This window comes from Oryctolagus cuniculus, chromosome 9 (assembly GCF_964237555.1).
Source record: "Oryctolagus cuniculus chromosome 9, mOryCun1.1, whole genome shotgun sequence".
Lineage (NCBI taxonomy): Eukaryota > Metazoa > Chordata > Mammalia > Lagomorpha > Leporidae > Oryctolagus > Oryctolagus cuniculus.
Genome location: NC_091440.1, coordinates 11176023 through 11200950, shown reverse-complemented (window position 1 = coordinate 11200950; position 24928 = coordinate 11176023). Strand labels below are relative to the sequence as shown.

The following is a 24928-nucleotide window of genomic DNA, read 5'->3' as shown; positions in this document are numbered from 1 at the left end:
GGCTGTCTTAATTGTTACATCAAATATTGGCCCCTGCTACTCAGTATTTAGCATGTGTTTATGCTACTTCATGCATCATAAACTATTTTCCAATGTAAATAGCAGTATGCTAATGCAGAGGGGAAGATGACATTTTCTAGAATTATTACAAATGGGGCAATTTTTAAGAAAAAGATTTATTTATGTTTTGATAGGCAGAGTGGACAGTGAGAGAGAGAGACAGAGAGAAAGGTCTTCCTTTGCCATTGGTTCACCCCTGCAATGGCTGCTGCGGCTGGTGCACTACGGCCAGTGCACTGCGCTGATCCGAAGGCAGGAGCCAGGTGCCTCTCCTGGTCTCCCATGCAGGTGCAGGGCCCAAGGACCTGGGCCATCCTCCACTGCACTCCTGGGCCACAGCAGAGAGCTAGACTGGAAGAGGAGCAACCAGGACAGAATCCGGCACCCCGACCAGGACTAGAACCGGGTGTGCCGGCACCACAGGCGGAGGATTAGCCTAGTGAGCTGTGGCACTGGCCAGAAAAAAAGATTTATTAACTGTATTTGAAAGACAATGACAGAGAGGAGAGAGAGAGGAGAGAGAGAGCTCTTCCATCCATTGGCTTATTCCCCATATGCTTGCAATAGCCATTGCTGGGTCAAGTCCAAGCCAGGTTCTAGGAACTCCATCTGGACCTCCCTCCATCTTCGGTGGCAGGAAGCCCACCACTTGATCTGTCAATACACTCTCCCCACAGCAGGCATTAGCAGGGACTTGGATCCAAAGTGCAGAGTAGCCAGCCCTCAACCCAGAGCTCCAGTATGGGGTGCAGGTGTCCCCAGCAATGACTCAATCCTTTATGCCACAATGCCTGCCCCTTAAAGGTGGGATGATTGTTAATTGTGAAGGTAGGTGAAGGTTGTCTATCATGAACTGGATAACTATAGACTTTCACAATGGGGAATGACCTAGCTCAGGCGTCACAGAGAGGACATCTTGGAAGGGACTTGACAAGTTTGGAAATGATCGTATTTTTACAAGAAATTATCCTTTGTTCTTGGAGTGGTTGCTTGCACATTGTCTTGACTATTTTGCATTCCTCAAGTGCCTTAGCTTTAAATAGTTTCAAAACAGCTGAGCGTACAGGCTCCTACAGCAACCTTTCCTTTCCTTGTAGATCCCCTGAATGCGCACCTACATGGGGTATGCCTCTGCTTCACCGGTACATGTGACTTCTGGATGAGCTCTACTGGTTGAATGAGCTGTGTCCAGTTTTCAGTCCTCAGGAAATGAGGTAGGGTTAGCAGAGCAGAATAATAGAGTATTCAATCTTAAAGAAAAACTCTTTCCCTGTGGTTCCACTGCCAATTTAATTTTTCTGTCTACTGATCTAGGATTTTATTTTTCTTAGAACCAAAAGCAACAAGTTAGTTTTAATATTTTTCACCTTGTCTATGGATTGCTTTTAAAATTTTGTGAAATACTCCGTGAGTGATTAAAAAATTTTCAAGAGTGAATAGTAATGAGCTCAATTTAGTCTCCATGCCAACTGCAGAGATATATTTTTTCTGATGGCTGATTTTTACATTGCAGCAAAAGTTATGGCTTAAAGTACTTCAACAGGCTTGTAATGAAATGACTTCAGTTTTTAAAAGTCAAATCAACCAAGCTGCCAATGACTTTTATTAACTACCCACTTTATAACAGTGGTCCCCTAGGGAGTTATAGTTAATAGAAAAACCATTGCAATGAGAGGATTTACAAAGAAGTTAATCTAAAATATAAATGTTTGTTAATTTTTAAACTAAGTGAGAAGAAAAAATAAATTGTTGCCATCTGTTCTTTTAATCTGGTGAGGAGAAAATAACATCGCAGAGGATTGATTGATCATGATGTTTATAGATCATAAAGTGATTATAGATCATCTTCAATTGAGTGATTACACAGATGTATTTAAGATAGAACAAGAATATTCTATTTGAAGTCTATTTCTTTTTGAAAATATTTAAATTTTTTATATTAAATATTACATTTATTTGAAAAGCAGAGTTAGAGGAGGAGAGACAGAGAGATCTTCTATCAACTGGTTCACTCCTCAAATGGCTGCAACAGAGATAGGCCAAGTTAAAGCCAGGAGCTTTTCTGGGTCTCCTATCATGGATGCAGTACACCAAGCACTAGGGCCATCTACTGATTTGCCAGGCCATAGCAGGGAGCTAGATCAGAAGAGGAGCATCCAGGACATGAACCAGTATCCATATGGGATGTTGGTATCACAGGTGGAGGCTTAGCCCACTGCCACAGTGCTGGCCCTAAAGTTTCTTAAGCATGATTTGTAGGTACTCTTTGGGGGAAGCTTTACAATCAACTCATGACAAGAGCCTCGGGTGACTACTGACATCATAAATAAGAGGGTTAATTGTTAAATCAACAATGAGAGTCACTGTGCACCTGCTCCCCATGTAGGATCTCTGTCCTTAATGTGTTGTACTTTGTGAATTAATGGTAAAACTACTACTCAAACAGTACTCTATACTTTGTGTATCTGTGTGGGTGCAAACTGTTGAAATCTTTACGTAGTATATACTAAGTTGATTTTCTGTATATAAAGATAATTGAAAATGAATCTTGATGAAGAATGGGATGGGAGAGGGAGTGGGAGATGGGATGGTGGTGGGTGGGAGGGAGGTTATGGTGGAAAAAGCTGCTATAATCCAAAAGTTGTACTTTGGAAATTTGTATTTATTAAATAGAAGTTGAAAAAAAAGGGAAATGGTTGTACTTTTTAGAAAGCAAGCTCTGGGAAGGGGAGGAATTATAAGAGTGATTAGAAAGATAAGCTGTGAAGACTCATTTGACTTCTCTGATTGCCCAAACCAGGGGTTTAATGATATGGGGATTTATACAGGATCACTATGGAACTTTCCTCAGGGGTTTTTGTCTTCCAATATAACCTTTAGGATGGCCTTGAGTATAGTAGACCCAAAATTCAGTTATATTGTATTCTCCCCCACCCCAGGACACAGCTGAACTTCAGCCATTGTTTGTGGAGTTGTCTCTTCAGTGCATGGATGAAAATGTGTTGTCCGTGTGTGGCAATTACTCCTGAAACTGTAACCTCACACATTTAAACTGTTAGACCTACATTTTTCTGTAATTCCTGAAAATGGTACCGTGAGCTGCTGGCTCAGTTCGTGGGTGACTTAAACCACAAAAGTATTTGGTCTCTCAGTTCTTTGGACCACAACCCCAAGGTCTAGGCCTTGGCAGATAGATCGTCTCAGGGTTATGAATGAGAATCTGTTCTTTGCCCTTTTCCCTGTTTCTTTTTTCTGGTTTGCAAGCAATCTTGGTGCTCCTGGCTTTCGGACACAGCACCCAAATCCCCGCCCTCATCACATGGCATGCTCTATGAGCACATGTCTCTGTCGAGATTCCCCCCTTTTGTGAGGACACCCGCTGTATTTAAGGTCCACCCATTCCAGTCTGAGCTCATTCTAGCTAATTACACCGGCAGCAACCCCAATTCCAGATAAAGTCACATTCTGCAGGTTAAACTCTGAACATGGGAATTTGGGGTGGGGTGGTATCATTTAATCCACTATAGCTCTCCATTAACATTCGGGGTCCAGTAAGTCAGTATGGGGTTTTCCTTAAAGACAGTAGGGGTGACGGAGGCAGAGGGTGCTTGGGAGTGCACAGCTCACATCTCACAGGGCTTTGCTGCTCTGCCTGTCCCTGCTTCTGTCTCCTGGCCAGAGTTGCTGCCTCAGGCTACTTCTATGTTTTCCATTTGGTCAGTGGTTGGTAGTTCTTGTGGGCCCATCTGCTCTTTAACCACAGGTATTCTTAAGACAGCAGCCTTTTGTTGAAAAGAAAAAAAAGGATGACTTTCCAGAGCCACGCTTGGTCTGCAGGATGCTGCTGGGTGGCTGGTGTCATGTCCCTGTGGCTTTAACAGCCAGTTCTATTCTGCTGCATCTGTTGCGGGCTGGTTGAGAGACAGTTTGCAGATCCTCTCTAGGGATGCGTAGGTTGGATCTCCAGTCCTATCTTTTTGTTTGTACACTCCAGCCCCAGTTAGGTGGACGGGGACAGGGCCCTCTGCTGAACTACACTGTTCCTAGCTCTTCAGTGTACCTCCTGCTTGCTCCACACATTCTCCTGAATAGCGGTGTTCTCCTTATTGAAATATTACACTTGATCTTAGCCAAAAGGCCAAGAAGCCATTATCGTTGAAATATTTGTGTAGTGTCTTCTATCTGGCTTTTCATAGACCCTCTGGTTGCGGGGGCTAATATTTCTGTGTCTCTTCCGTGCAGTGTCTTATGAATATGAATCAGAATACTATAGAGCTGACATCTTACTGTCATTGGAGTCCCAAAACAACATCACTATTAACTATGTTTTATTTTATAATTTTAAGTGAAATATTATGTAAATATACAGTAAAAACAGTAACAGGAATTAATACTGTGTATCTATCACCTAGATTAAATAGTGTTTCTTACAGTTTTGCAAATAAATCCTTAAGCCAATTGTCTCAAACACTTGATTATACGTCAAAAAATTGAATTTACCTATATAGGTACATATTCGTTTGTAACTTATATAGAAGTATTTCATATCAATATGTATTGCCATAACATCCCTTATTGCAGTGTGTGACTTGAATGCCCAGCTCCAGTCCCTGACTCCAGCTTCCTGTTGGTGAAGACTCTGGGAGACAGTAGTTGATTTATGAAATGAATTTGTTCTTATCACCCATTGGGAGTCCTGGATTGAGTTCCCATCTTCCATCTTTGGTCCTGGCCTCCTCCCAGCCAATGTGGGCATCTGGGAAGTGAACCAGCCAATGGGAACTCTGTTTGTCTCTCTGTATCTGTCTCTATGCCTCTCATACACAACAAAATAAAGATGAATTCACCCTGGGGTAGGATAGGCCTTTAATCCAACATGTCCTCATCACAAGGGGAGAAGAGACAGAGCCACAGACACAGGAGGGGAGAAGGCCACGTTATGACTGGGCAGGGTTTAGACTGACATGGCCAGGGATTGCTGGCTGCCCCCAGAAGCTCAAAGAAGGGTACCACTCAGAGTCTCAAGGGACCATGGTCCTGCTGATACCTTGGTTTTGGAATTCTTGCCTTCCAGAAATATAAGGCAATTGATTTCTATTGTCCAGAGTTAGCCAGCTGGTGGTACTTTGTTTTGTGAACCCTTAGGAAACCAATGTGAGGGCTTATACATGTGCCCGGAGTTACTCTGCCAGAAGCTAAGGGAGCATCCCTGGAATGCATGCAGCAGTCTGTCACTGGAGCTCAGGCTCAGCACCTCCCATTGGAGACAGAATGGTACCGGGTTTGTTTCCAGTACCTTATTGAGTGAGGGGATATTGGTTCATTCAAATAGAACTTAGGGTGCGGTAAACAACAGCACCCGATGCAGAATATTATCCACGTGTATCTAAGATGCACACACAAAATGCTCCATATAATATTTTTGACATTTCATTTTTCACCCAGTGCTTTCACTTTTGGTATTTATATAGAAGACAAAGTGTATAGTCTTGCCAAGTCTCATGTGCATATGGTATATGCCTATATGGATGCATTTATGGGGACATACATCTGTCCCCTTCCCTGGGTGCCTTGACGTGTGTTTATCTACAGTGGGGAGGGAGGTGAGTGTGGCAGTGAAGCTGCATCTTCTCTTCAGGATAGCTGAGGGGGTTTCCTCTTTGGCAGGTCTCCTCTTGTGGTGACAACATTCTGAGGTTCCAGGATTCTAGCATAAGTTCACTTTCATAGGCTGAGAAATCATATGGGCAAATGCTAAGTTTCCAAGCCTTTGTCTGGCTTCTATCATTTGGAAGATTTGGATACTAATAGACTGTCTTGAAGAAAGCACCTCAACAGAAGACAAGGCAAAGAGGAAATTAATGACATGAGAATAGTTTTTCTTGTCAGAGACGGTGAAGGGATGGATCTCCATCAAGATTTCAGATAAATACAATCTTGGACCTAGAAGCTACAGGGGGGCAAAGAGAATTGAGAGCTTACATCATCTAATGCAGTATTCTTTTTTTTTTTTTTTTTAAGATTTTAATTACTTACTTGAGAGCTAGAGTTATAGACAGTGAAGGGGAGAGAGAGAAAGAAAGGTCTTCCATCCACTGGTTCACTCCTCAAGTGGCCACAATGCCAGAACTGAGCCAACCCGAAGCCAGGAGCTAGGAGCTACTTCTTGGTCTCCCATATGGGTGCAAGAGCCCAAGGACTTGGGTCATCTTCCACTGCTTTCCCAGGCTATAACAGAGAGCTGGATTGGAAGAGGAGCAGCCAGGACTAAAACCAGCACTCATATGGGATGCTGGCTCTGCAGGTGGAGGATTAACCTAATGCACCACTGTGGTGGCCCATACTTCTTTTTCTTTTTCTTGATCTCTCTCTCTCTCTCTCTCCCTCTCCCTCTCCCTCCCTCTCTCTCTCTCTCTCTCTCTCTCTCTCTCTCGCATCAATTCCCAGGTAGAGAAGAGGTATCAGCTTCTTCGGATTTATAGGGCTTATACAGAGCAGGGGAGGATAATTCTGATTCCCCTGTAAGGTGACATTCTGCATAAGGAAATAAAGAGCTCATATACGTTTAAAATTTTCATATTAAAAAAACAACAGAAGGAATTAAAGATTAACCTGCTAAAGCTCACAGTTATTTATAGCATAATCCACTAATACCTATAGGTTTCCTGAATGCCCAAACTAGAGTTGAGTATTTGTGATTTTTGTATAACTTGTGTACGAATTTGATTCATCATTTCATGTTCTTGGGTTAATGAAGTTTACTTCTTATGTTCAGCCAAAACGCTATCTCTTGCATGACTAAAACTTTTGTTTCCTCTTACAGTATCAGATTACCAGAATTCTAATTTTAATGTCCTCCAATGTTAGGGATAATAGTCCAAGCCAACCTTACCAGTGGGTATATCACAAGGATTGACAGCACTTTAATGGATGCTTTGAAGACCAGAAAGAATTAACTATTTTATCATAGTTTTTAGTAACAAGCAGGATTTGATAACCGCTGATGTCTACCACATCACCATTTTAATAGACCAAGTCCCTGATTTGAAGAAACTACTTTGCTTTGTTGTAAGAAAAAGAAAATAATTGAAGCTGTATTACTGTATGAGTGGAATTTGGAGACCTACAAGTACTTAATTTTGCAGTTCAGCCTATGAGGTCAAGAGAAATTAAGTGCCAGAGTTTCTAAATCATTTTACCTCCAAGTGTAGCATTATTCAATTTTAAATAGTAAGATGTAATAATTTCACTGTTGGAGTTCTTTCATCAAAGTAATCAAATTCTTGATGTGTGGGATCCTAAAGGAAACGACAGAAATAGGACCTGCTGTCTCTAATCCATAGCTCTCCTGTGCATAGCTCTCATGGGCACCTCTCCTCTAGTGCACAAGGGCACTATGAACTCATGGCATCTCAGAACTGAACAGATAATGTTGGTTGTTACAATAAAAACAGGACTTTAAGGTCACAAGCTAAATGACCTTGAGCAAGCTACTTCAATTCTGGTCTTTAGTCCTCCTATTCAGTGCTTATTATGAAAATTTAGCAGCCTGGCCTGCTTGAAGTACTTAGCACAGTCAATTATTATTAGTTTCCCTGTCTTCTTTTTTTCTTAGATTTTTGTGATCAAGATCACATGGCTTAAATACACGTGTCCAGGAAGGACTAGAATCTAGATCTTTTTAATTTGTGGGCAGTAGATCCTTCTACATGGAATGCCTCCATGTGTGCATTGAAATGTTCTCAGGAATGCAAAGCAGAGGTGTTTAAGAGGCTATCCTTTGGTAGTTTGAGAAACAAGTCATGGACTAGTGCCTGTGTCTTGAAAATAGTCGTTTCTATCTAAACCATGAAATAATTATACTATTAGATAAGGGATCTTTTCATCATCTCTTCTTGTGATTCTAGATGTGGCATAATTAATTCTTCTGTTTCAGAAAAGGCTGGGAAATCTCCTAGCTCAAAAACACTAAGAGGAAAATTATCTGTGTTTTATTAAGTGAACACGTTTGATCCTCTGAAAAACAGGTCGCAGTGCCAGTCTTAGGAATTTCCATGTTAATGAAAGCAAATGGTTTGTATCTGGCAAACCTAAGCAAATATGCCCATTAAAATATCTGTTTCAAGTTTACCATGTGGCTCCAGTAGTGGTACATCTAGTTTAATACTTGGAGATACTCGTTTTACACCTCCATTGTCCTCTTGATGATTTTATTGTTGTCAGTAGTAGCCATGGGCAGTTTAATAATCAGGATTTTCTTGATTTCTTTAGTTTTAAAACAAGTAACAATGTCAATAGAAAAGTTTAATTTTTAAAAATTCTTAGTAAAATCCAGTAAAATAATTCATGCATGTACAAAAATTTGCACTTATTTCCCAAATTCCATGTTATATTCCTATGTGTGCCCCAAATTTGAAACAAACATTCCAAAAGGTTCATAGTGACGGAACAGTTGAAGTGATGGAAGTTATCCTTTCTCGTGCTGGCGATCTCTAGTCTGCCACTGTTGGTTTCCTACATACTCCTTAAGTGCAGGGTTAGGTAGCATCATAGCTTCTTGGGACGTAAGCGCTGTTTTCTTGTCGAAAATGTTCCCACCCTTTACGTTGTAATTTGTCTTACTTTTCTTCAAACTCCCATGTGTTCTTGAATGTGAGATGTGGAGCCACAGTAAAAGTAACTGGCCTCAAATCTGAGAGAACTCAGGCAGATGAAGGGAGAAATGAGCAGTGAGCATTGGTTGCTCGTGGGGCAACTGCCCAGGGAACTTTGGGGAAGAAAACAACAAAAAAATTAAAGCCCAACGTGGATGCAATACAGAGTGTAGATGTGTGCATGCATGTACACACATACACACACGCACGCACACACACCAGCAGCAGATTGATCTATCGCATTCTGCTTGCTGAACAAAGTCTTACTGGGAGTCTCTGCAAAGAAAAAAAGATGTCTTCTATGCAGAGATAATAATTACGGGAGACTTCCTGTGAGAAACCATGCAAACAAGAGGAAGATGGAAGGACATCTTCAAAGGGCTAAAAAAAAAAAAAAGAAAAAAAGAAAAAAATGGCAACATGTATTTTATATCAAGCAAAAGTATATTTAAAAATAAATAAGCCTTTGTAATTGGAGTATTCATTGTAGCATCCTTACTTTAGAGAAATGTAAAGCATGTTCTTTAGACAGAAATAATGATACTAGATAAAAATCTGAACCTACATAAAAACACGAAGAGTGGTGGAAATGGATTAAATTGAAGTATAATTATAATAGTATTTATTTTTAGTTCTAATAAACATTGGGGTGTCCAAAACAAATAAATAGCAATGTATTGTATGTTTATAGCCAATATGTTTATGTTTATGCAAATATAAAACAATACAAAGGATGGAATGGAAGATTTGGGAATTGAGTGGCCTAAGTTCTAAGCATTACATGTGAGCTAAAATAATTTTTTAAAGATTTATTTATTTGACAGAGTGACCAAAGGAGAAAGAGATCTCTATCTGCTGGTTCAACTCCCTAGCTGGCCACAATGGCCACGGCTTGGCAGTGCTGAAATCTGGAACCAGGAGCTTCCTCTGAGTCTCCCATGAGGTGCAGCAGCCCAAGCACTTGGGCCGTCTTCCGCTGCTTTTCCCAGGCCATTAGCGGGGAGCTGGATTGGAAGTTGAGCAGCCAGGACAAGAAGCAGCACCCGTATGTGATGCCAGCATTGTAGATGGTGGCTTAACATACTGTGCTACAACATCAGCTCTAGCTACTATTTTTTGAAGGTAGACACTGGTTAAGAAATATAATCAGGACAAACACTAGAAGTTCAAATACATAAAAATTAATAGAAAAAGAAAATAGAAATAATTAGATAAGGGATCTTTTCACAATTTTTTTATAATTCTAGATGTACCATAATTCCTTTTTTTTTTTCATTATGGAAGGCTGGGAATGCACCAATTTCTTTAGATATAAGCCACCAAATGCAATAAAAAAAGACATAGAAAATCTGAATAGCCCAATATTGATTAAAGCAATTGAACTTACATATTTTAAAACAGAATATTTTAATTTCAGATGATTTCTCTAGAAATTCTTTTAAACTTTTAATGACAATATTATACTGATTCTGCACAATCTTCTAATAATTAGAAGATTTGGGAACATACTCCAAATAATTGCATTTTCCTCAAGTCTATTGCATAAAATACCAATATGACTCAGGAACATAGACACAAAATTCTCAACAAAATATTTACAAATCCAATATATAAGAAAATAGAAGTATATTAAATACTTAGCCAAGTAACATGTATCTCAAAATTCAAGAATTTTATAACATTTAAAAAAATGTATTTCAACATAGTTGCAGATGACATCTCTTAATTTAGTGTATAGTTTTGTGTACACAAAATTTTGTGTATAGTTTCAATGCAATCCCAATCCCTTATAGACTTTTTAGTAGATATCAAGATGCTTATCCCTAAATTTATATAGAAAATTAAAGGAACTATAGTGGCCAAAAGAATGTTTTTAAAAGAATGAATTTAGAATTCTTCTAATAGTTTATTTTCATAGTTATTATAAATCATAGTGTTCAACCCTCTGGTAATGGCAAAAGAATAAACCTGTGGTTGGCAGAGTTTTCAAATGGATACTGAAAGAAAGATTGTTAATGAGAAAATTTGAAAATTGGTTTTAATTAAAGTAAAAATCTGTTTACTCTTCAAAAGATGCCATTAAAGATAATGAAAGAGAAGCCACAAATTGGAAGACATTAATTGCAACTCATATTTGTGACAATGCACTTGTATCCAAGATACATTTGAAAAATAATCAAGAGAAAGAACAACCCAGTACAGAAATGGGTGAAATCTAGGTGAATTGCAAATAAGATATCCATTGTCATTCGTTTTTTAGGGAAATGAGAATTAAACTGCAATGAGTTACACCTACATGTCCGTAAGAATGACTAAAATCCTGTATAAGTGCTGGTTCTAGTCCTGGCTGCTCCTCTTCTGATCCAGCTCTGCTATGGCCTGAGAAAGCAGTGCAAAATGGCCCAAGTGCTTGGGCTCCTGCACCCACGTGGGAGACCCGAGGAGGCTCCTGGCTTCGGATCCAATTGGCTCAGCTCTGGCTGCTGTGGCCATCTGGAGAATGAACCACTGGATGGAAGACCTTTCTCTGTCTCATCCTCTCTCTGTAACTCTACCTCTCAAATAAATAAAATCTTTTAAAAAGTATAACAAGAGAATGGAGGGAACAAAAGAAGGAAAAAAGGGGGGAGAGAGAGGGAGGCAACTCAAGGTAGCAAATGGTGAGGATGCACAATACTTGGATCTCTCACACAAGTGTACTCTTGGTTAAAATGTTGTGTTGTCACTTTGAAAAACAATTTAGCAGGCTTTAAAAAGAAAATTCACTTCTCATGTGATCCAGCAATCTCACTTCTAGTCATTTACTCAAAGGAAATGAAAATATATGCCCATATAAAATGGAATTTAAATGATTGCATTCATTTATAACAAATTTATTAGCAATTATCAAGTATAGCATATAATACACTCTTCAACCTGTAAACACACAAACTCTGCTATAGCTGTACAAAAGAATACTAGTCAGAAAGGTTTTTAAAGTGAGGTGTTATTTTACATATTCAAAAAATGAATCTTAAATGCATTTTGCCAAGTGGAAGAAACCAAATCTAAAATGCCATGCAATATATTTTTCGATTCACAATATGGTGAAACAGGTATAACAGTAAGGATAGAAAAGTAGGTGAGCAGTTACCAGGGACAGGGGGATAACAAGGGGCTTGTCTAATAGGTAGGTGGAAATTTTTGAAGTGATGGTATTTTTGGTAAGAACCATGTGAGTGCACACACAACTGTATTCTTTTGTCAATAGCCATCAAGTTGTACTCCACAAAGAGTAAATTTACTATATATAAACTTCAGCAAAACCCAAATAGGATATGGATTGGACCCAACATGAAATACACAGTGTGTCGGATGAATTCAGCTGTATTACAAAGCAATTCCCAAAGCACATTGATAGAATGGGAAGGAAAGAAGCCAATTTAATTATCCTTGAAAACAATGTTTGGTAAGGCTAAAAACATAAAGAATCATGTATAATCATTGTGTTCTAGTTGATAACTCTTTCTTACAGGATTAAGCAGTTCTGAAACTATTTTGTCTGTATAGTAATGTTCCAGGATTATGAGGGCATGTGGGTTCTTGTCTCACATTGAAGAAGAATTTCTATGGGGACAGGGACAGTGAGTAAAGTGAAGTTTGTTGAAAGCAAGAAACCTCCTGTTACAGCAGCCAGGGGGAGGAAGCCAAGGGGGAGATTTGCAGAGAAGCTTGCAAGTGCTGGCTCTTTTATACACAAAATGCCTCTCCGATGGGCTCCTTTCTGAGAATTGAATTCAGGTTTAACCACTCAGGGACAGGGCAGAATAACACCAATCATGGAACTGAAAGTGTATGCTAATGAGACATGCTACATGAAACCAGCAGGGAACTGACATTGGAGTTCCCTGTTTTGCACAGAATTGTGCAGAGTTCTGGGTCAGGTCCATTAGGCAGACTCAACAACATCGAATGTTACATTGTATATTGACCCCACTTCCTGTCTTCTCCTCCCTAAAGGTCCTGGAGAATTAAACATCGTGTATTTTTTCTTTCATATTTTTTAACCCAGATTTTCATATTTCAAAGTATGTGCTCTTCTTATATCAAAGAGACTAGGATTCCTTAGGAAACTGGTTGATTTCAGGACTTCACGGAAAATATGCATGTAGAATCATGAAGTAAGGGAGTGCTTAAATATATCTCCCTCTACTTACTGAAAGGCCAAAGGAGCCAACCTGAGTTCCCAATAGTCAAAGCTGGGGAAATCTCAAATAATGACAGCATTAGGATTTAATAGAAAAGTAAATTAATATCCTGAGAACAAACTAAATAATAATAATTCCATGTCAGTAAATGAGGAGATGATACTTTTTCCAAACAGAAGAATTCCAAATAATAAATGTTGAAGGGATGAAGCAAATAGGAAATTGGTTAGATCAAAAGTAATAAATTCTTCAGCTATAATCCTCTGATAAATGTGAAGATTAATGAACAAATATTAAGTAGAAACAGGGTACTTGCGTATCCTCAGAGTATCCTTCCTCTGTCATGCATATGTGTTAAGTACAAAGAGAACTTCGGAGACGTCTGTCAGATACCATTTTCAGAAACCATGTGATCAAAGTCTAGCATCAGAAGAAATAAGGTGTATCCCCATAATGTATTTCATGATAGAATGGACATGCATATCTGTGGAATCCTTCCAACAACATGTAGCCTCAATTGAAATTGAGAAAATGTTTGAAAAACATAAACTGAAGTACGTTCTATAAAATGACAGATCAGAACAATTCAAAATTCTCAACTTCCTCAGGGCAAGGAAAGATTCAGAAATTTTCCAATCATAGGAGACTGAGAAGCCATGATAACTAAATGCAATGTGGGACCATAGAGTGAAACAAGATTTCAGTGGAAAAAATTGAAGAAATATACGCAATGTTTATAATTGTGTTAGTAGTATTGGACTAATGTTAATTTTTTTTAGTTTTGAGAATTGCATTGTGATTATGTAACAGAGAAAACTGGGTGAGGGATACATAAGAACTCTGTACTATATATGTGACTTTATGAATCTAAAATTATTTCCAAAAAATGTAAAAATGAAAATGTGAACAGGCAAAATCTGTGTATCCATTCCTATCAGGGATCTGTTAGAGGGCTGGGAGTTCTTGGAATTAACTTCCAGTAAAAAGAATGTTTATTAGATAACAAATAATTCTTATGGGCTAGTTCAATGCTTACTTATCCATACATTGCTAAAGCTCAATTGTAATGGCAACAATTATTTAGAAATTAAGTCAAGATTTTATTTCTTCAATGAGGAGTATTTTATGACTAATATTGTTTAAAATTGCTGTTGATAAAAAATGACAGTGAGTTTTATTGTTTGAAAATGTGTACTGACAATGTATGTTCTGCTTCTACTGTCTTACTGTTGGCACATGTAAGAGAGTTATCTGTAGCTCCTGGGATCATGTGACAAGGGATTATTTTTCATTTAATCAGACTTCTATGGGACATATCGACTTTCCATGTCTGCATCTATAGGTCAATTTCTACATCTATAGCTAATATTTCTGTACCTATACCCACCTACTTTTATATGTATCTAGCTAGCTTTCTAGTTCACCTTGTAAAGACCACAAGAGGACTTAAGGCCCTGATGTATAGCCAATCTAGTAGGTGTAATAGTTTTGGTAGTTTTTTCCATATGAGGTTTCATATTATAATCATGTATTTCATGATTATTAGGATCAGTAAAGATGGGATAGAAGTGATGTCTCCTTTATTTTTTCTTTCTCATATTCAACAAAGCACAATTACTTTTTGTTGGTATGTGCCAATGAGTAATTGATTTTTAAAAATTCTCCAATCCAGGTAGAATCTGCATTTTCACTTGGAAAGAGTTTTTTAATTTAGAAGTAGAAAACATCACCTTTCCCTCCATTGTTCACTAATGCATTTTAAGATGTTCATCACCACTGTGTAGTTTAGTGCCTTGTCAGGGTGATAGCAAGGAGTTAGCTCTCCTGAGAGCCTGGGGAAAGAGGACCCAGCCTCTCCATTTTTGCCTGGACAGGAAACTAATATACTTAGATTTTACCTTCCACTGTGTTTGTCCTCTCTTCCTGGTGACTGGCACACCACTGACAACCCTGGAAGCAGTAAAAATAGCTTTTACTGTTTCCATCTCCATTACGTTGGCTGAGCAGTTGTTTTGCTTTTCTCCAGCTTGTCTATGTGTCTCTTTTCCCTGACTCCTTGGGAACTTATTTGAAGGTCAATAGATTTATTCTCAAGCAGCTGGAATGTTCATTTTAAGGCCACATTTGAATTCTCTGGAAAAGAATCAGAAGTAGAATGGCATAGACAGCCAGACTACTTTGCTTGTTAGAACTTCATGTTATCCTGAATAAAGGCAACATCTAGACCAAGACAATACGAAAGGGGGTTCTGCTCTGGTCCTTCTCCAACTGTCCATGCCCTAGGCAAAGGCCAAGGAGAGGTAGCCACAAGGATTCCATGTGGAAGTGGCCACTGCTTCTCTCATGTAGGAAGTGCCTTGGATCCAGAACTTTCCACCCTGAGAGTCTCAAGCTGGGGCTAGAGTTGTGGCACAGCAGGCTAACCACTGCCTGCCACATTGGCATCCTGTGTTAGAGTGCCGGTTTGAATCCCAACTGCTCTGCTTCCCATCCAGCTTCCTGCTGATGCTCCTGGGAAGGCAACAGAAGAGGGTCCAAGTGCTTGGGCTCCTGCAGGATGGAGTTCCTGGCTCTTGGCTTCATCCTCACCGTCCTGGCTTGTGATGGAACATCTCGCGCGCTCGCTCTCTCACTCAGTCACTAACTCATTCTGCCTTACAAATAAATAGATAAATACATCTTTTATATTTAAAGCCCCTCGACTTGTCCCCCAGAGCTGGCCTTTCTGCAGTTTTGAGGCAGAGCTCGTGTCTCTGGGCTGGAACAGAAGTCAAGGAAACCCCTGCAGAAGGAGTAGGAGGGGAGGGATTGACAGAGCGGTGGGGTCAGATGCAGACCCGTGTCTAGGGGCTTTCAGGGTTCCCAGGCCCTTTCATTCAGGGGAGTGGCAAGGAGAAGGCGGGCTTGCTGCCAGCCACAGCTATTTTGAATCCCCAAGAGAAAGAAACTGACCCCACCATTTCTGTGAATTTGGATCAGGAAAGGAGGCATCCATATTTGCAACTGTGTCTCCCAAAATGACTTACGAAATTCTGATACCTGGTGCCTGTGAACGTGACCTTGCCTGGAAATGGGATCCTTGAAAATGTGATTATATTACTATGAAGTCATCCTCCTATTAGTCCACTGATATGTGTGCTTACAATGGGAAGAATATGAAGACACAGACAGCACAGTATGAAGACAGACCAGAGACTGGAGTGCCTTGCAATGAGCCAAGGGAGGCCAAGGAGTACAGGCAACCCCGAGAAGCCAGGAGAGGGATCGGGCAGACTGTCCCTGATCCTCGGGGCCTGCTGGTGCCTTCGTGTAAGGGTTCTGGCCTTCAGGATTGGGAAGGAGTACATTTCTCTTGTATGAGCCATGGCATTTTTAGTGCTTTGCTATGTCAATCTAAGGAAAGGAATCAGTAATATATGAGTTGTTTTTAAAATGAGGTGTTTTTTGAAGCTGTATTATTGACACTGCAATGGAGTTTACTTCAGATAATAATATAGCAACCTGATTAGCTGAGATCCACTAAGACCTGGGGAACCTGGGAAAAGTAGTAAAATTTCATTTTCATTTAGAAAAATTATTCCTGATAGTCAACAATCAATTCCTGTTCTATTAGTGGTCCAAAATGGGTGGAAGTGAATCAAGGAGGCCTTCACTGTGTGTAAAGTGTGGAGAGCATACGAAGGCAGGGGACCCTATCTGCATTAGCTGCTAATTTTATCTCTGAACAGATGCTAAAGGAAAAATATGGAGATGCACCACCTGACCCAGTGTTGGCTTAAGCTAGTGCAGGTTATGAGGAAAGAGAGGCCCACAGTCCAAAAATATTGTATAATCTCAGGTAATTCTCAGCTAAATGAAGGTAAATAGCTTTGACATAGCAAGGGTATTTAATGGCACATTAAGAGTACAGCAAAATTCTTTCCCATGTTTATTTTATGCTGGAATCTAAATTTTTAAAAAATTTATTTGAAAGGCAAAGGGAGAGAAGAGAGGACAAACTCTTATCCATTGGTTCACAATGGCCCTAGCTGGAACTGACGCTGTGAGCCGAGAACTCAACCCAGGCTTCCCACATGAGTGGCAGGAACTCAGCTACTTTAGCCGTCACTGCTGCCTCCCAGGTCTGCTTCAGCAAGAAGGTAGAATCACCAACCAGAGGAAGGCACTGACCCTAGGTGCGTCATTACGAGATGTAGGAATTTTAACTGGAATGCAAAAACATACTCCAGAATCTTCTACAGAGGAAGTTTTATGAAACTGGGTCTCCGTGGACTCACTCGGAAGAATGAGCACCTTAGAATATCACTTCTATTGGTGCTTAATTGAGCGAGTTTATGATGAATGGTTCTTTTCTGTCCTCTATGAAGTTTCTCTTATTTTCTTCTTATTTTTAACCTTGTCTCCCTTGAAAATTCCATAACCCTTGATGCCCTATGTTTGTCGTGTAAGTCTTACGTTGGGATAAGACATTCATTCTGACCTGCCATCTAGACCTGGCCACTACAGTGAATAACTGTAGGCCTCTGATCAGGAATCTTATTCCATGTAATCAAGAGATTTCAGAAATTAAGACATAGTTGTATTATCTTGACTAATAAAACGCTCTTTCTGCAACCCTTTCTAACTACTCAACTGTCAAGGACCAACTTTGGGTAGAGAAGCCCTGAAAGGCTCCCATGTTAGTCCTAAACATCAGAGTATAAGCTCAACCTAATAGGAGATGACAAAAACTTCTGGCCAATAGTGGGACCAGCTTCTTAGTGTATCAGCCTTGACTTTGAAGTTTGTAAGGACAAGGGCCAAGCATTGTACACATTTTGCACTTCTGTCAGAATAATGTGAAGTCAATGAAACCGTTAGTAGACTTCATCAATCAGGACTCAACAAGGTTAATGAGCACAATAATAAAAACAGCATTGCCTACAAGCAAAATGATGATTGAGGACATTGAGAAGTTTCTGTGGCTGTTGTTGAATGTGGCTTTTAGCCATTTGATGCTTGAACCAAATTTTCTCATTAAGAAACCAAATATAAACTTACTTTTAATATCAGTCTTGTTCCAAGGTAATCTTTAATATGTCTACAAGATATCATTGCATATATAATTCAAATAAAAAGGCTCATGTTGTAGTGTTCTGTGTAAGATTCTTGCTTAGGATTTGTGGGTTTTATTTCCCCATTTTAAGATTTTGTTTTTTTTTTTTTGTTTTTTTTTGTTTTTTTTGACAGGCAGAGTGGACAGTGAGAAAGAGAGACAGAGAGAAAGGTCTTCCTTTGCCGTTGGTTCACCCTCCAATGGCCGCCGCGGCCGGCGCACCGCGCTGATCCGATGGCAGGAGCCAGGAGCCAGGTGCTTTTCCTGGTCTCCCATGGGGTGCAGGGCCCAAGCACCTGGGCCATCCTCCACTGCACTCCCTGGCCACAGCAGAGGGCTGGCCTGGAAGAGGGGCAACCGGGACAGAATCCGGCGCCCCGACCGGGACTAGAACCTGGTGTGCCGGCGCCGCTAGGCGGAGGATTAGCCTAGTGAGCCGCGGCGCCGGCCAAGATTTTGTTTTTGAAAGGCAGAGTGACAGAGGTTGAGATAGATCTTCTTGTTGCTTGTTCACCCTCCAAATGGCCACAACAGCAAGGACTATTTCAGGCCCAAGCCAGGAGTTTGAACTTCATTCAGGTCTCCCAAGTAGGTGGCAGGGGTGTGAGAGTAGTACCATCCTCTGCTGCCTTCTCAGGCACATTAGCAGGGAACTGGATAGGGAAGCAGAGGAGCCAGGTCTCAAACCAGCACTCTGATACGGTTGCTGGTATTATGAGTGGTGGATTAACTACTACACCACAACCCTGACCCCAGGATTTGTGGTTTTATGTGATATAGAATAAAATCAAGTAGAAACAGTTTGTAGTGGATTTTTGTCTTTTAAATACTGAGGTGCTAGGTAAGATTTTGTTTCTGTGCTGAACTTTCTGACCATATGATTTGTTAGACTTCTGATGTGTTAATCTAATACTTGGTAAATTCTGTTTTTATAATGATTTGTCAAGGTTGATTATTGAAATAAAATTGTCATATTTCATTACATTGTGTATAACAGCATAACCCTTCAGCCACTTATATATATATACACATACGTATATATGTATACATACACACATGTATGTTTATATACATATATAGACATACATGTATATATGTGTGTATATATACATACACACGTGTGTGTGCATTTGTGTTTGAGTTTATTATAGCTCAGTCTTGAGCCATTTTCACCCTTAAGGGCTTTAGTTAAAATACTGTTTCCTATGGAAAACAACTTTAGTCTAACGGAGTATTGTTAAATTCTCAGGCCATGGTAAGTGTGACTGTGGCAAGTGCAAATGTGACGTGGGATGGTCTGGGGACGCCTGCCAGTTCCCCTCTAGCTGTGACCTGACCAAGAGGAAGAGTAACCAAATGTGCAAGAATTCTCAAGACGCCATATGCTCCAATGCAGGTAAGGATTCTGCCTTGGAAAACATTATCAAGTGAAATAATCAAATTTTGTTTAGTGGAATGTGTGGGTGTGGAGAAGTGTTAAATCTTTTAGTGAGACTTCTTTTGAGTATATTTTTCAGAAGTAAAATTTGGATAAGTCAATAGAAAAAAGTCATTTTTCTGAGACTGGCAAGTTTTGGTGCTCTCCAGCTGTTCTAGATTCTTCCATGAACACAATATTCACTGAAAGCAATGTTTTGATAACATTTTATGTATACTGTGAGCTGTGATTTGAATGCTGGAAAAAATCCTTTAGAAAGAATTCATGTAAACTGACTGAATTGTTTTCTGTTAGAATCAAGGTTACTTTGAATTTATATGTTGACATAAGATAGAACGAAACCCTTGCAATCTGATAGAAACTTCAGATGTTCTGGTATCCAATTCATTACAGAATACAGTGAGAACAAAGACTTTTTGTGTAACCAAATATGTTTATGTTTGACAAGAGTCTTAAAATATTTCTAGGAGAATTACAGAGAAGTTATTAAAATTTAGTAGTAAGACCAGATCAAATGGAGGAGTTGCAGTTTAGGGTTCAGTGGAATTTGGTCAATATTACCACAATACTCTTAGCATTTGGGCATGGAAGCCTCAAAGTCAGTTTTTCTCAACCATGGTTGAGTGTGAGAATCCAAGGAGAAAGTAAAAATGTTAGTGCTCCTGTCCTACAATGGAGGTTCTGTTCAGTTGCTTTGGGAAGGGGTGGGGGTGCCTTGGATGTTAGTAAGATTTTAAAGCTGTCTGGGTGATTGCAATGGGGTGTGAGCCATTGCCCTGCATGCTGGGGATTTGACTGCTTGAATGCGTATCTCCCCTCCTGAAGCTTGCTTTATTGGCAAGGCTCTTCTGCAATCAGAGCTAGGACTTCTTCACTGTTTGATTGCACCAGATTGCTCAGTGTAGGTTAAGCTCAGTAAGGTGTTCTGCTAATGAAATCAGGGCCATACCCAGATTGCAGAACGAAGGGATCAGACAGGGACCAACCAAGTGGGCTTAGCAGTCAGGTCATTGTCTGTGTTCATGATACTCTTCTCAATCTCTCTGGTATTTCAGTTTTTGCATTGTTCCCAGAATTTTTCTACTTCTAATTCATAATGCCCACCATCCACACACACATACTATAGCCTCTTTCATTTTGAAAAAATTCTTTCATTTCAAACTTCTTTTAGTAATAGTACTTGAATTCTATTTTAGAATTCTGTGTTTTTGAATTTATTATTTGTTTACAATTGAAATCCAAACTTTTTTAAATAACACAACTGAATAGCGTTTGGTCTCGGAATTTGAAGACATTTTAGCATTAAGGCATCTAAATTTGTGATTCACAAATCTTTTTTTTTTCTTTTTTTTTTTTTTGACAGGCAGAGTGGATAATGAGAGAGAGAGAAAGAGAGAGAGAAAGGTCTTCCTTTTGCCGTTGGTTCACCCTCCAATGGCCGCCAGGGCCGGTGCACTGCGCTGATCTGATGGCAGGAGGCAGGTGCTTCTCCTGGTCTCCCATGGGGTGCAGGGCCCAAGCACTTGGGCCATCCTCCACTGCACTCCTGGGCCACAGCAGAGAGCTGGCCTGGAAGAGGGGCAACCGGGACAGAATTCGGTGCCCCGACTGGGACTAGAACCTGGTGTGCCGGCGCCGCAAGGCGGAGGATTAGCCTAGTGAGCCGCGGCACCAGCCGTGATTCACAAATCTTAACATATCTTAAAAGACAAAATATACAGAATTATTTGAACATATAATAAAACATGTATTTTAAAATTATTTTCATCGTGTTGGAAAGGGAGAAGGCCAGTGATAGAGAGTGGCAGACAGGTGGGAAGAGATCTTCCTCCTTCTGGTTCATTCCCTACAACAGTCAGGGCTGGGCCAGGCTGAAGCAGAAGCCCAGAACTCCATCTGGGTCTCTTATATAGATGGCAGGTGCTCAACTGCTGATGCTATCACTACTGCCTCCCAGAGAGCTCATTAACAGGAAGTTGGATTGAAAATAGAGTAGCTGCGACTTGAACCAAACACTCTGGTATGAGATGTGGCCTTCCCAAGCACTGGCTTAGCCACTGTGCCAAATACCCACCCTTATTTTTGTTAAAAATATAAAGCATGGTTATCTAAGCTATCAGTATCTCTACCTTTTCTCTGAGTCGTGATCCATCGCCCAATTTGTAGATAACCCAATCATATCTTAGCATCTTCTTTCCCTTCTTCGAGTATGCAATCTACATTACATTCATGTTTAGTTGTCATTTCTCCTTGGATTCCTTGAATCTGGACTCTTTCCATGAGGACTTTGGCTTTATAGCATTGAAGCTTTAGAAGAAAATTGTCCCTACTTTCTCTTTTGCTGTTTCTCAGTTTGGATTTGTCAGACACTCCTACTGTACAGATGTAGGTGGTGCACTCTGAGATGCTATCCCAGGCTGTCAGCTTTGTGTTCTCAAGAGGTTTCATCAGATACCCATCTCCTCTCCTGGCCGAGGTCAGTTTGGATCATCTGCTTGGGGTGTTTTCTGATGTCTCAACCCTGTTACCACTGACTTGCCCTGATTATAGCTAAGTAGTCTATGACACTTTGAAAACATACAAGTATACCATTCCTCATGAAAACTGCCCTAGATTTATGACTTATTGCTGAGTCTTACCTGATCCAGTGTTTACAACGATGGGAAAATGATGATTTCCAAACTCGAAAATTCCTTGGATATTTCTGAATTGGCACTCCTCTTTCTACTGTACATGAGGGTACTCTTTCAGCAACCACTTATTTAATATTTACTTATTGTCTTTGTGGTTTATTATGTAGATTCTGGTACGCAGATTGTTCCAGAGAGAGAGAAAGAGAGAGAGAGAGAGATCTTCCATTGGCTGGCCAAGCCAAAGCTAGTTGCCAGGAGCTCCTTTGGGGTCTCCCACATGGGTGCAGGAATCCAAGCATTTTTGTCATCCTCTGCCACCTTCCCAGGAGCATTAGCAAGAAGCTGGATCAGAAGTGGAACAGCTTGGGCTTGAACCAATGTCCATATGGGATGCCAGCGTTGCAGGCAATGGCTTAATCTACTTAATCTATGCCATGGCCCATGGCCCCTACAATTCTTTTCTTTTTGACTTAACAAAACATTCCAGGTTGTATTGTAGCTGCTTTGCCATAGTTTTTTTTTTTTTTTCTTAAGATTTATTTATTTATCTGAAAGGCAGAGTTAGAGGCAGAGAGAGAGAGAGAGAGAGAGAGAAAGAGAAAGAGAAGGAGAGGGAGAGAGAAAGAGGGAGAGAGGGAGAGAGGGAGGGAGGGAGGGAGGGAGGGAGGAAGGAAGGAAGGATGAATGGATCTATCTTCCATCCACTTGTTTACTCCCCAGATGACTGTAATGGCCAGAGCTATGCCAATCCAGAGCCGGGAGCTTCTTCCAGGTCTCCCACACTGGTGCAGGGACCCAAGAACTTGGGCCCTCTTCCACTGCTTTCCCAGGCCATAGAAGAGAACTGGATCGGAAGTGGAGCAGCTGGGACTCAAACCAGTGCCCAAATGGGATGGCAGTACTACAGGCCATAGCTTTTTAATTGAGCATTTCTCCCAAATCCCTGAGAGGAATACTCTTGGAATAAAAATAATGAGCACTGAAGAGCCTTATTTCTACTGTGTTGTGTTTGTTTCTTGGCCCTTCCTGTGAATGGGCTAGCATCAGAAGGTATAGACAGACAGTACAGTCCTTTTGAGGAGTTTGAGCAAACAACACTTTAAGAACTAGGCAGCTCCAAACCAGAAGTGGTTGGGGAGCAACACTGGTGGTGCACAAAGGAGGCCTTTACAGGATAAGCACAGAAGTCAAGTGTATTTAAAGGAATATGTGGTAAGTGATTGTTTTGTTTATCCTACTGGAGAGTCTCTAGTTGTATAAGTTTATTGGTTGCTTCTGATTGGTTGAGCTTATGTTCTGTTTTTCTTTAACAGCCTTTTCCAAAAAAAAAAAAAAAAATAGCTCAAGGTGTTAAGTTTCACTTAGGTTTATAAATCAAGCAAGGCTAAGGGCATCAGGAAGCAGCACTGGCTTTGTCTGCTCAGGGAATCTTCAAGCCTGGTTTTCACTTTAGTGCTTGTGAACTCTAACAAACACATGCATGGGAATATGCCTATATACACTACACCTATTATGCATATTCATACCCATATCTCTGTTAATATATTTCTGATGTCTAGAACACCATCCTACTTCTAAAAGTCAAAAGTATGCAGAAAACAGAGTCAGAAAATCTCTAGTCATCCAGGTGTTGACCCTCAGTCTCAAATGCACCCAGCTTTTCTGTTGTCTACTTTGTGTTTCTTTTTTGTTAGGATAGGTAAATGTGTGTATGTAACAATTTTTTATCCTGTGAAAGGCAACGTAATATGCTCTCTTACACTCCGCCTTTGCCACTCAGCATTGTCTTCAGGAATTCATTCCTTATCAGCTTACACAAATATTTTTCATTCTTTTTCAAAACACAGTAGTGAATTCTAGATTTGTGAGATAGTTTATTCAATCATCCTCCTATACTTGGGCCTTCAGACAGTTTCCGTTATTTTGACATTGTAAAGGATGCATAGAATGATCTAGTGCATATGTATTTTTCTGTCTTTGTCAGGGTAAATTATCCTAAGATTGCTGGGTGGAAAGACAAATTCACACTTAATCTTTTCTTTCTCTTATTGTCTTCCCAACATATCTAAATGTGTCATGTGAATTTTGGCGTTCTCATCTTTCTTTGAATACTCACTTCCATTAGCCTGGTTCAGGACCACTCCCCACAAACTGCTTTAGAGGCTGTGTTCTCTCTACTGCTTCTCCCTTTCATATCCAGTGTAGTTTTCTGAAAGCAGCTTGGAGCATAAGGGGAAGGGGAGGTAAAAGGAGTGGGGAAGAAGACATAAGGCCAGGATGAGATGGAGCTGGGGACCAAAGGGTTCTAGAATTTTACCTCTGTAGAGGACCCAGAAGGTGACGGCATGCAGAGCAGGATAAGGCTCCAGCACCATTTCACAGGGTGAGGGCTGGTGCTTAAGTCCCTAAGTCATCCTAGAGAGAGCCAGCCGTGGTAGGCAGTGTAAAAAAATATCTGAGCTAAATTAATCTGGTTTGAAGTATAGAATATCAATCCTAGAGACTGAGCTAACTGGCAAGCAAGAGAAGGAAGCACGTGATGCAGCACGAACACAGAGTCTGGCACTTCCGCCTGGGCTCCATATGCCTTGCTGTGGAGGTTCAGTTGTGAATTCTGCATGCTAGGTGACAGGAAGTGTGTGAGCTGTTGTGAAGTACCCACAGCAGCCAGGAACGGTTCAGATGTGTAGACAAGAGTGAGCCTGTCTGTGGGGGCCGTTGGTGAGCGCTTGCAGAATCCAGAGGCAGAGGCTGGCCCTTTCCATCTTTCTGGAAAAAAATTCTTCTGCATGCACTGTGCTAACCAACTTACTGTATGCTGCGAAGCCAGAAAGAGCTCCTGGCGTTCCAACAGATGCTGT

General features: G+C 40.4%; 1 protein-coding gene across 2 annotated transcripts in view; it reads left to right on the top strand.

Annotated features, from left to right (window-relative positions):
* Positions 1 to 24928, top strand: part of ITGBL1 (integrin subunit beta like 1) — a 272363-nt gene that overhangs the window by 94199 nt on the left and 153236 nt on the right. For both annotated transcript variants that reach the window (XM_070048620.1, XM_070048621.1), the window contains one exon: positions 19246 to 19392. In XM_070048620.1, coding sequence (XP_069904721.1) covers positions 19246 to 19392 — 147 coding nt within the window. The remainder of the gene's footprint in view (positions 1 to 19245; positions 19393 to 24928) is intronic.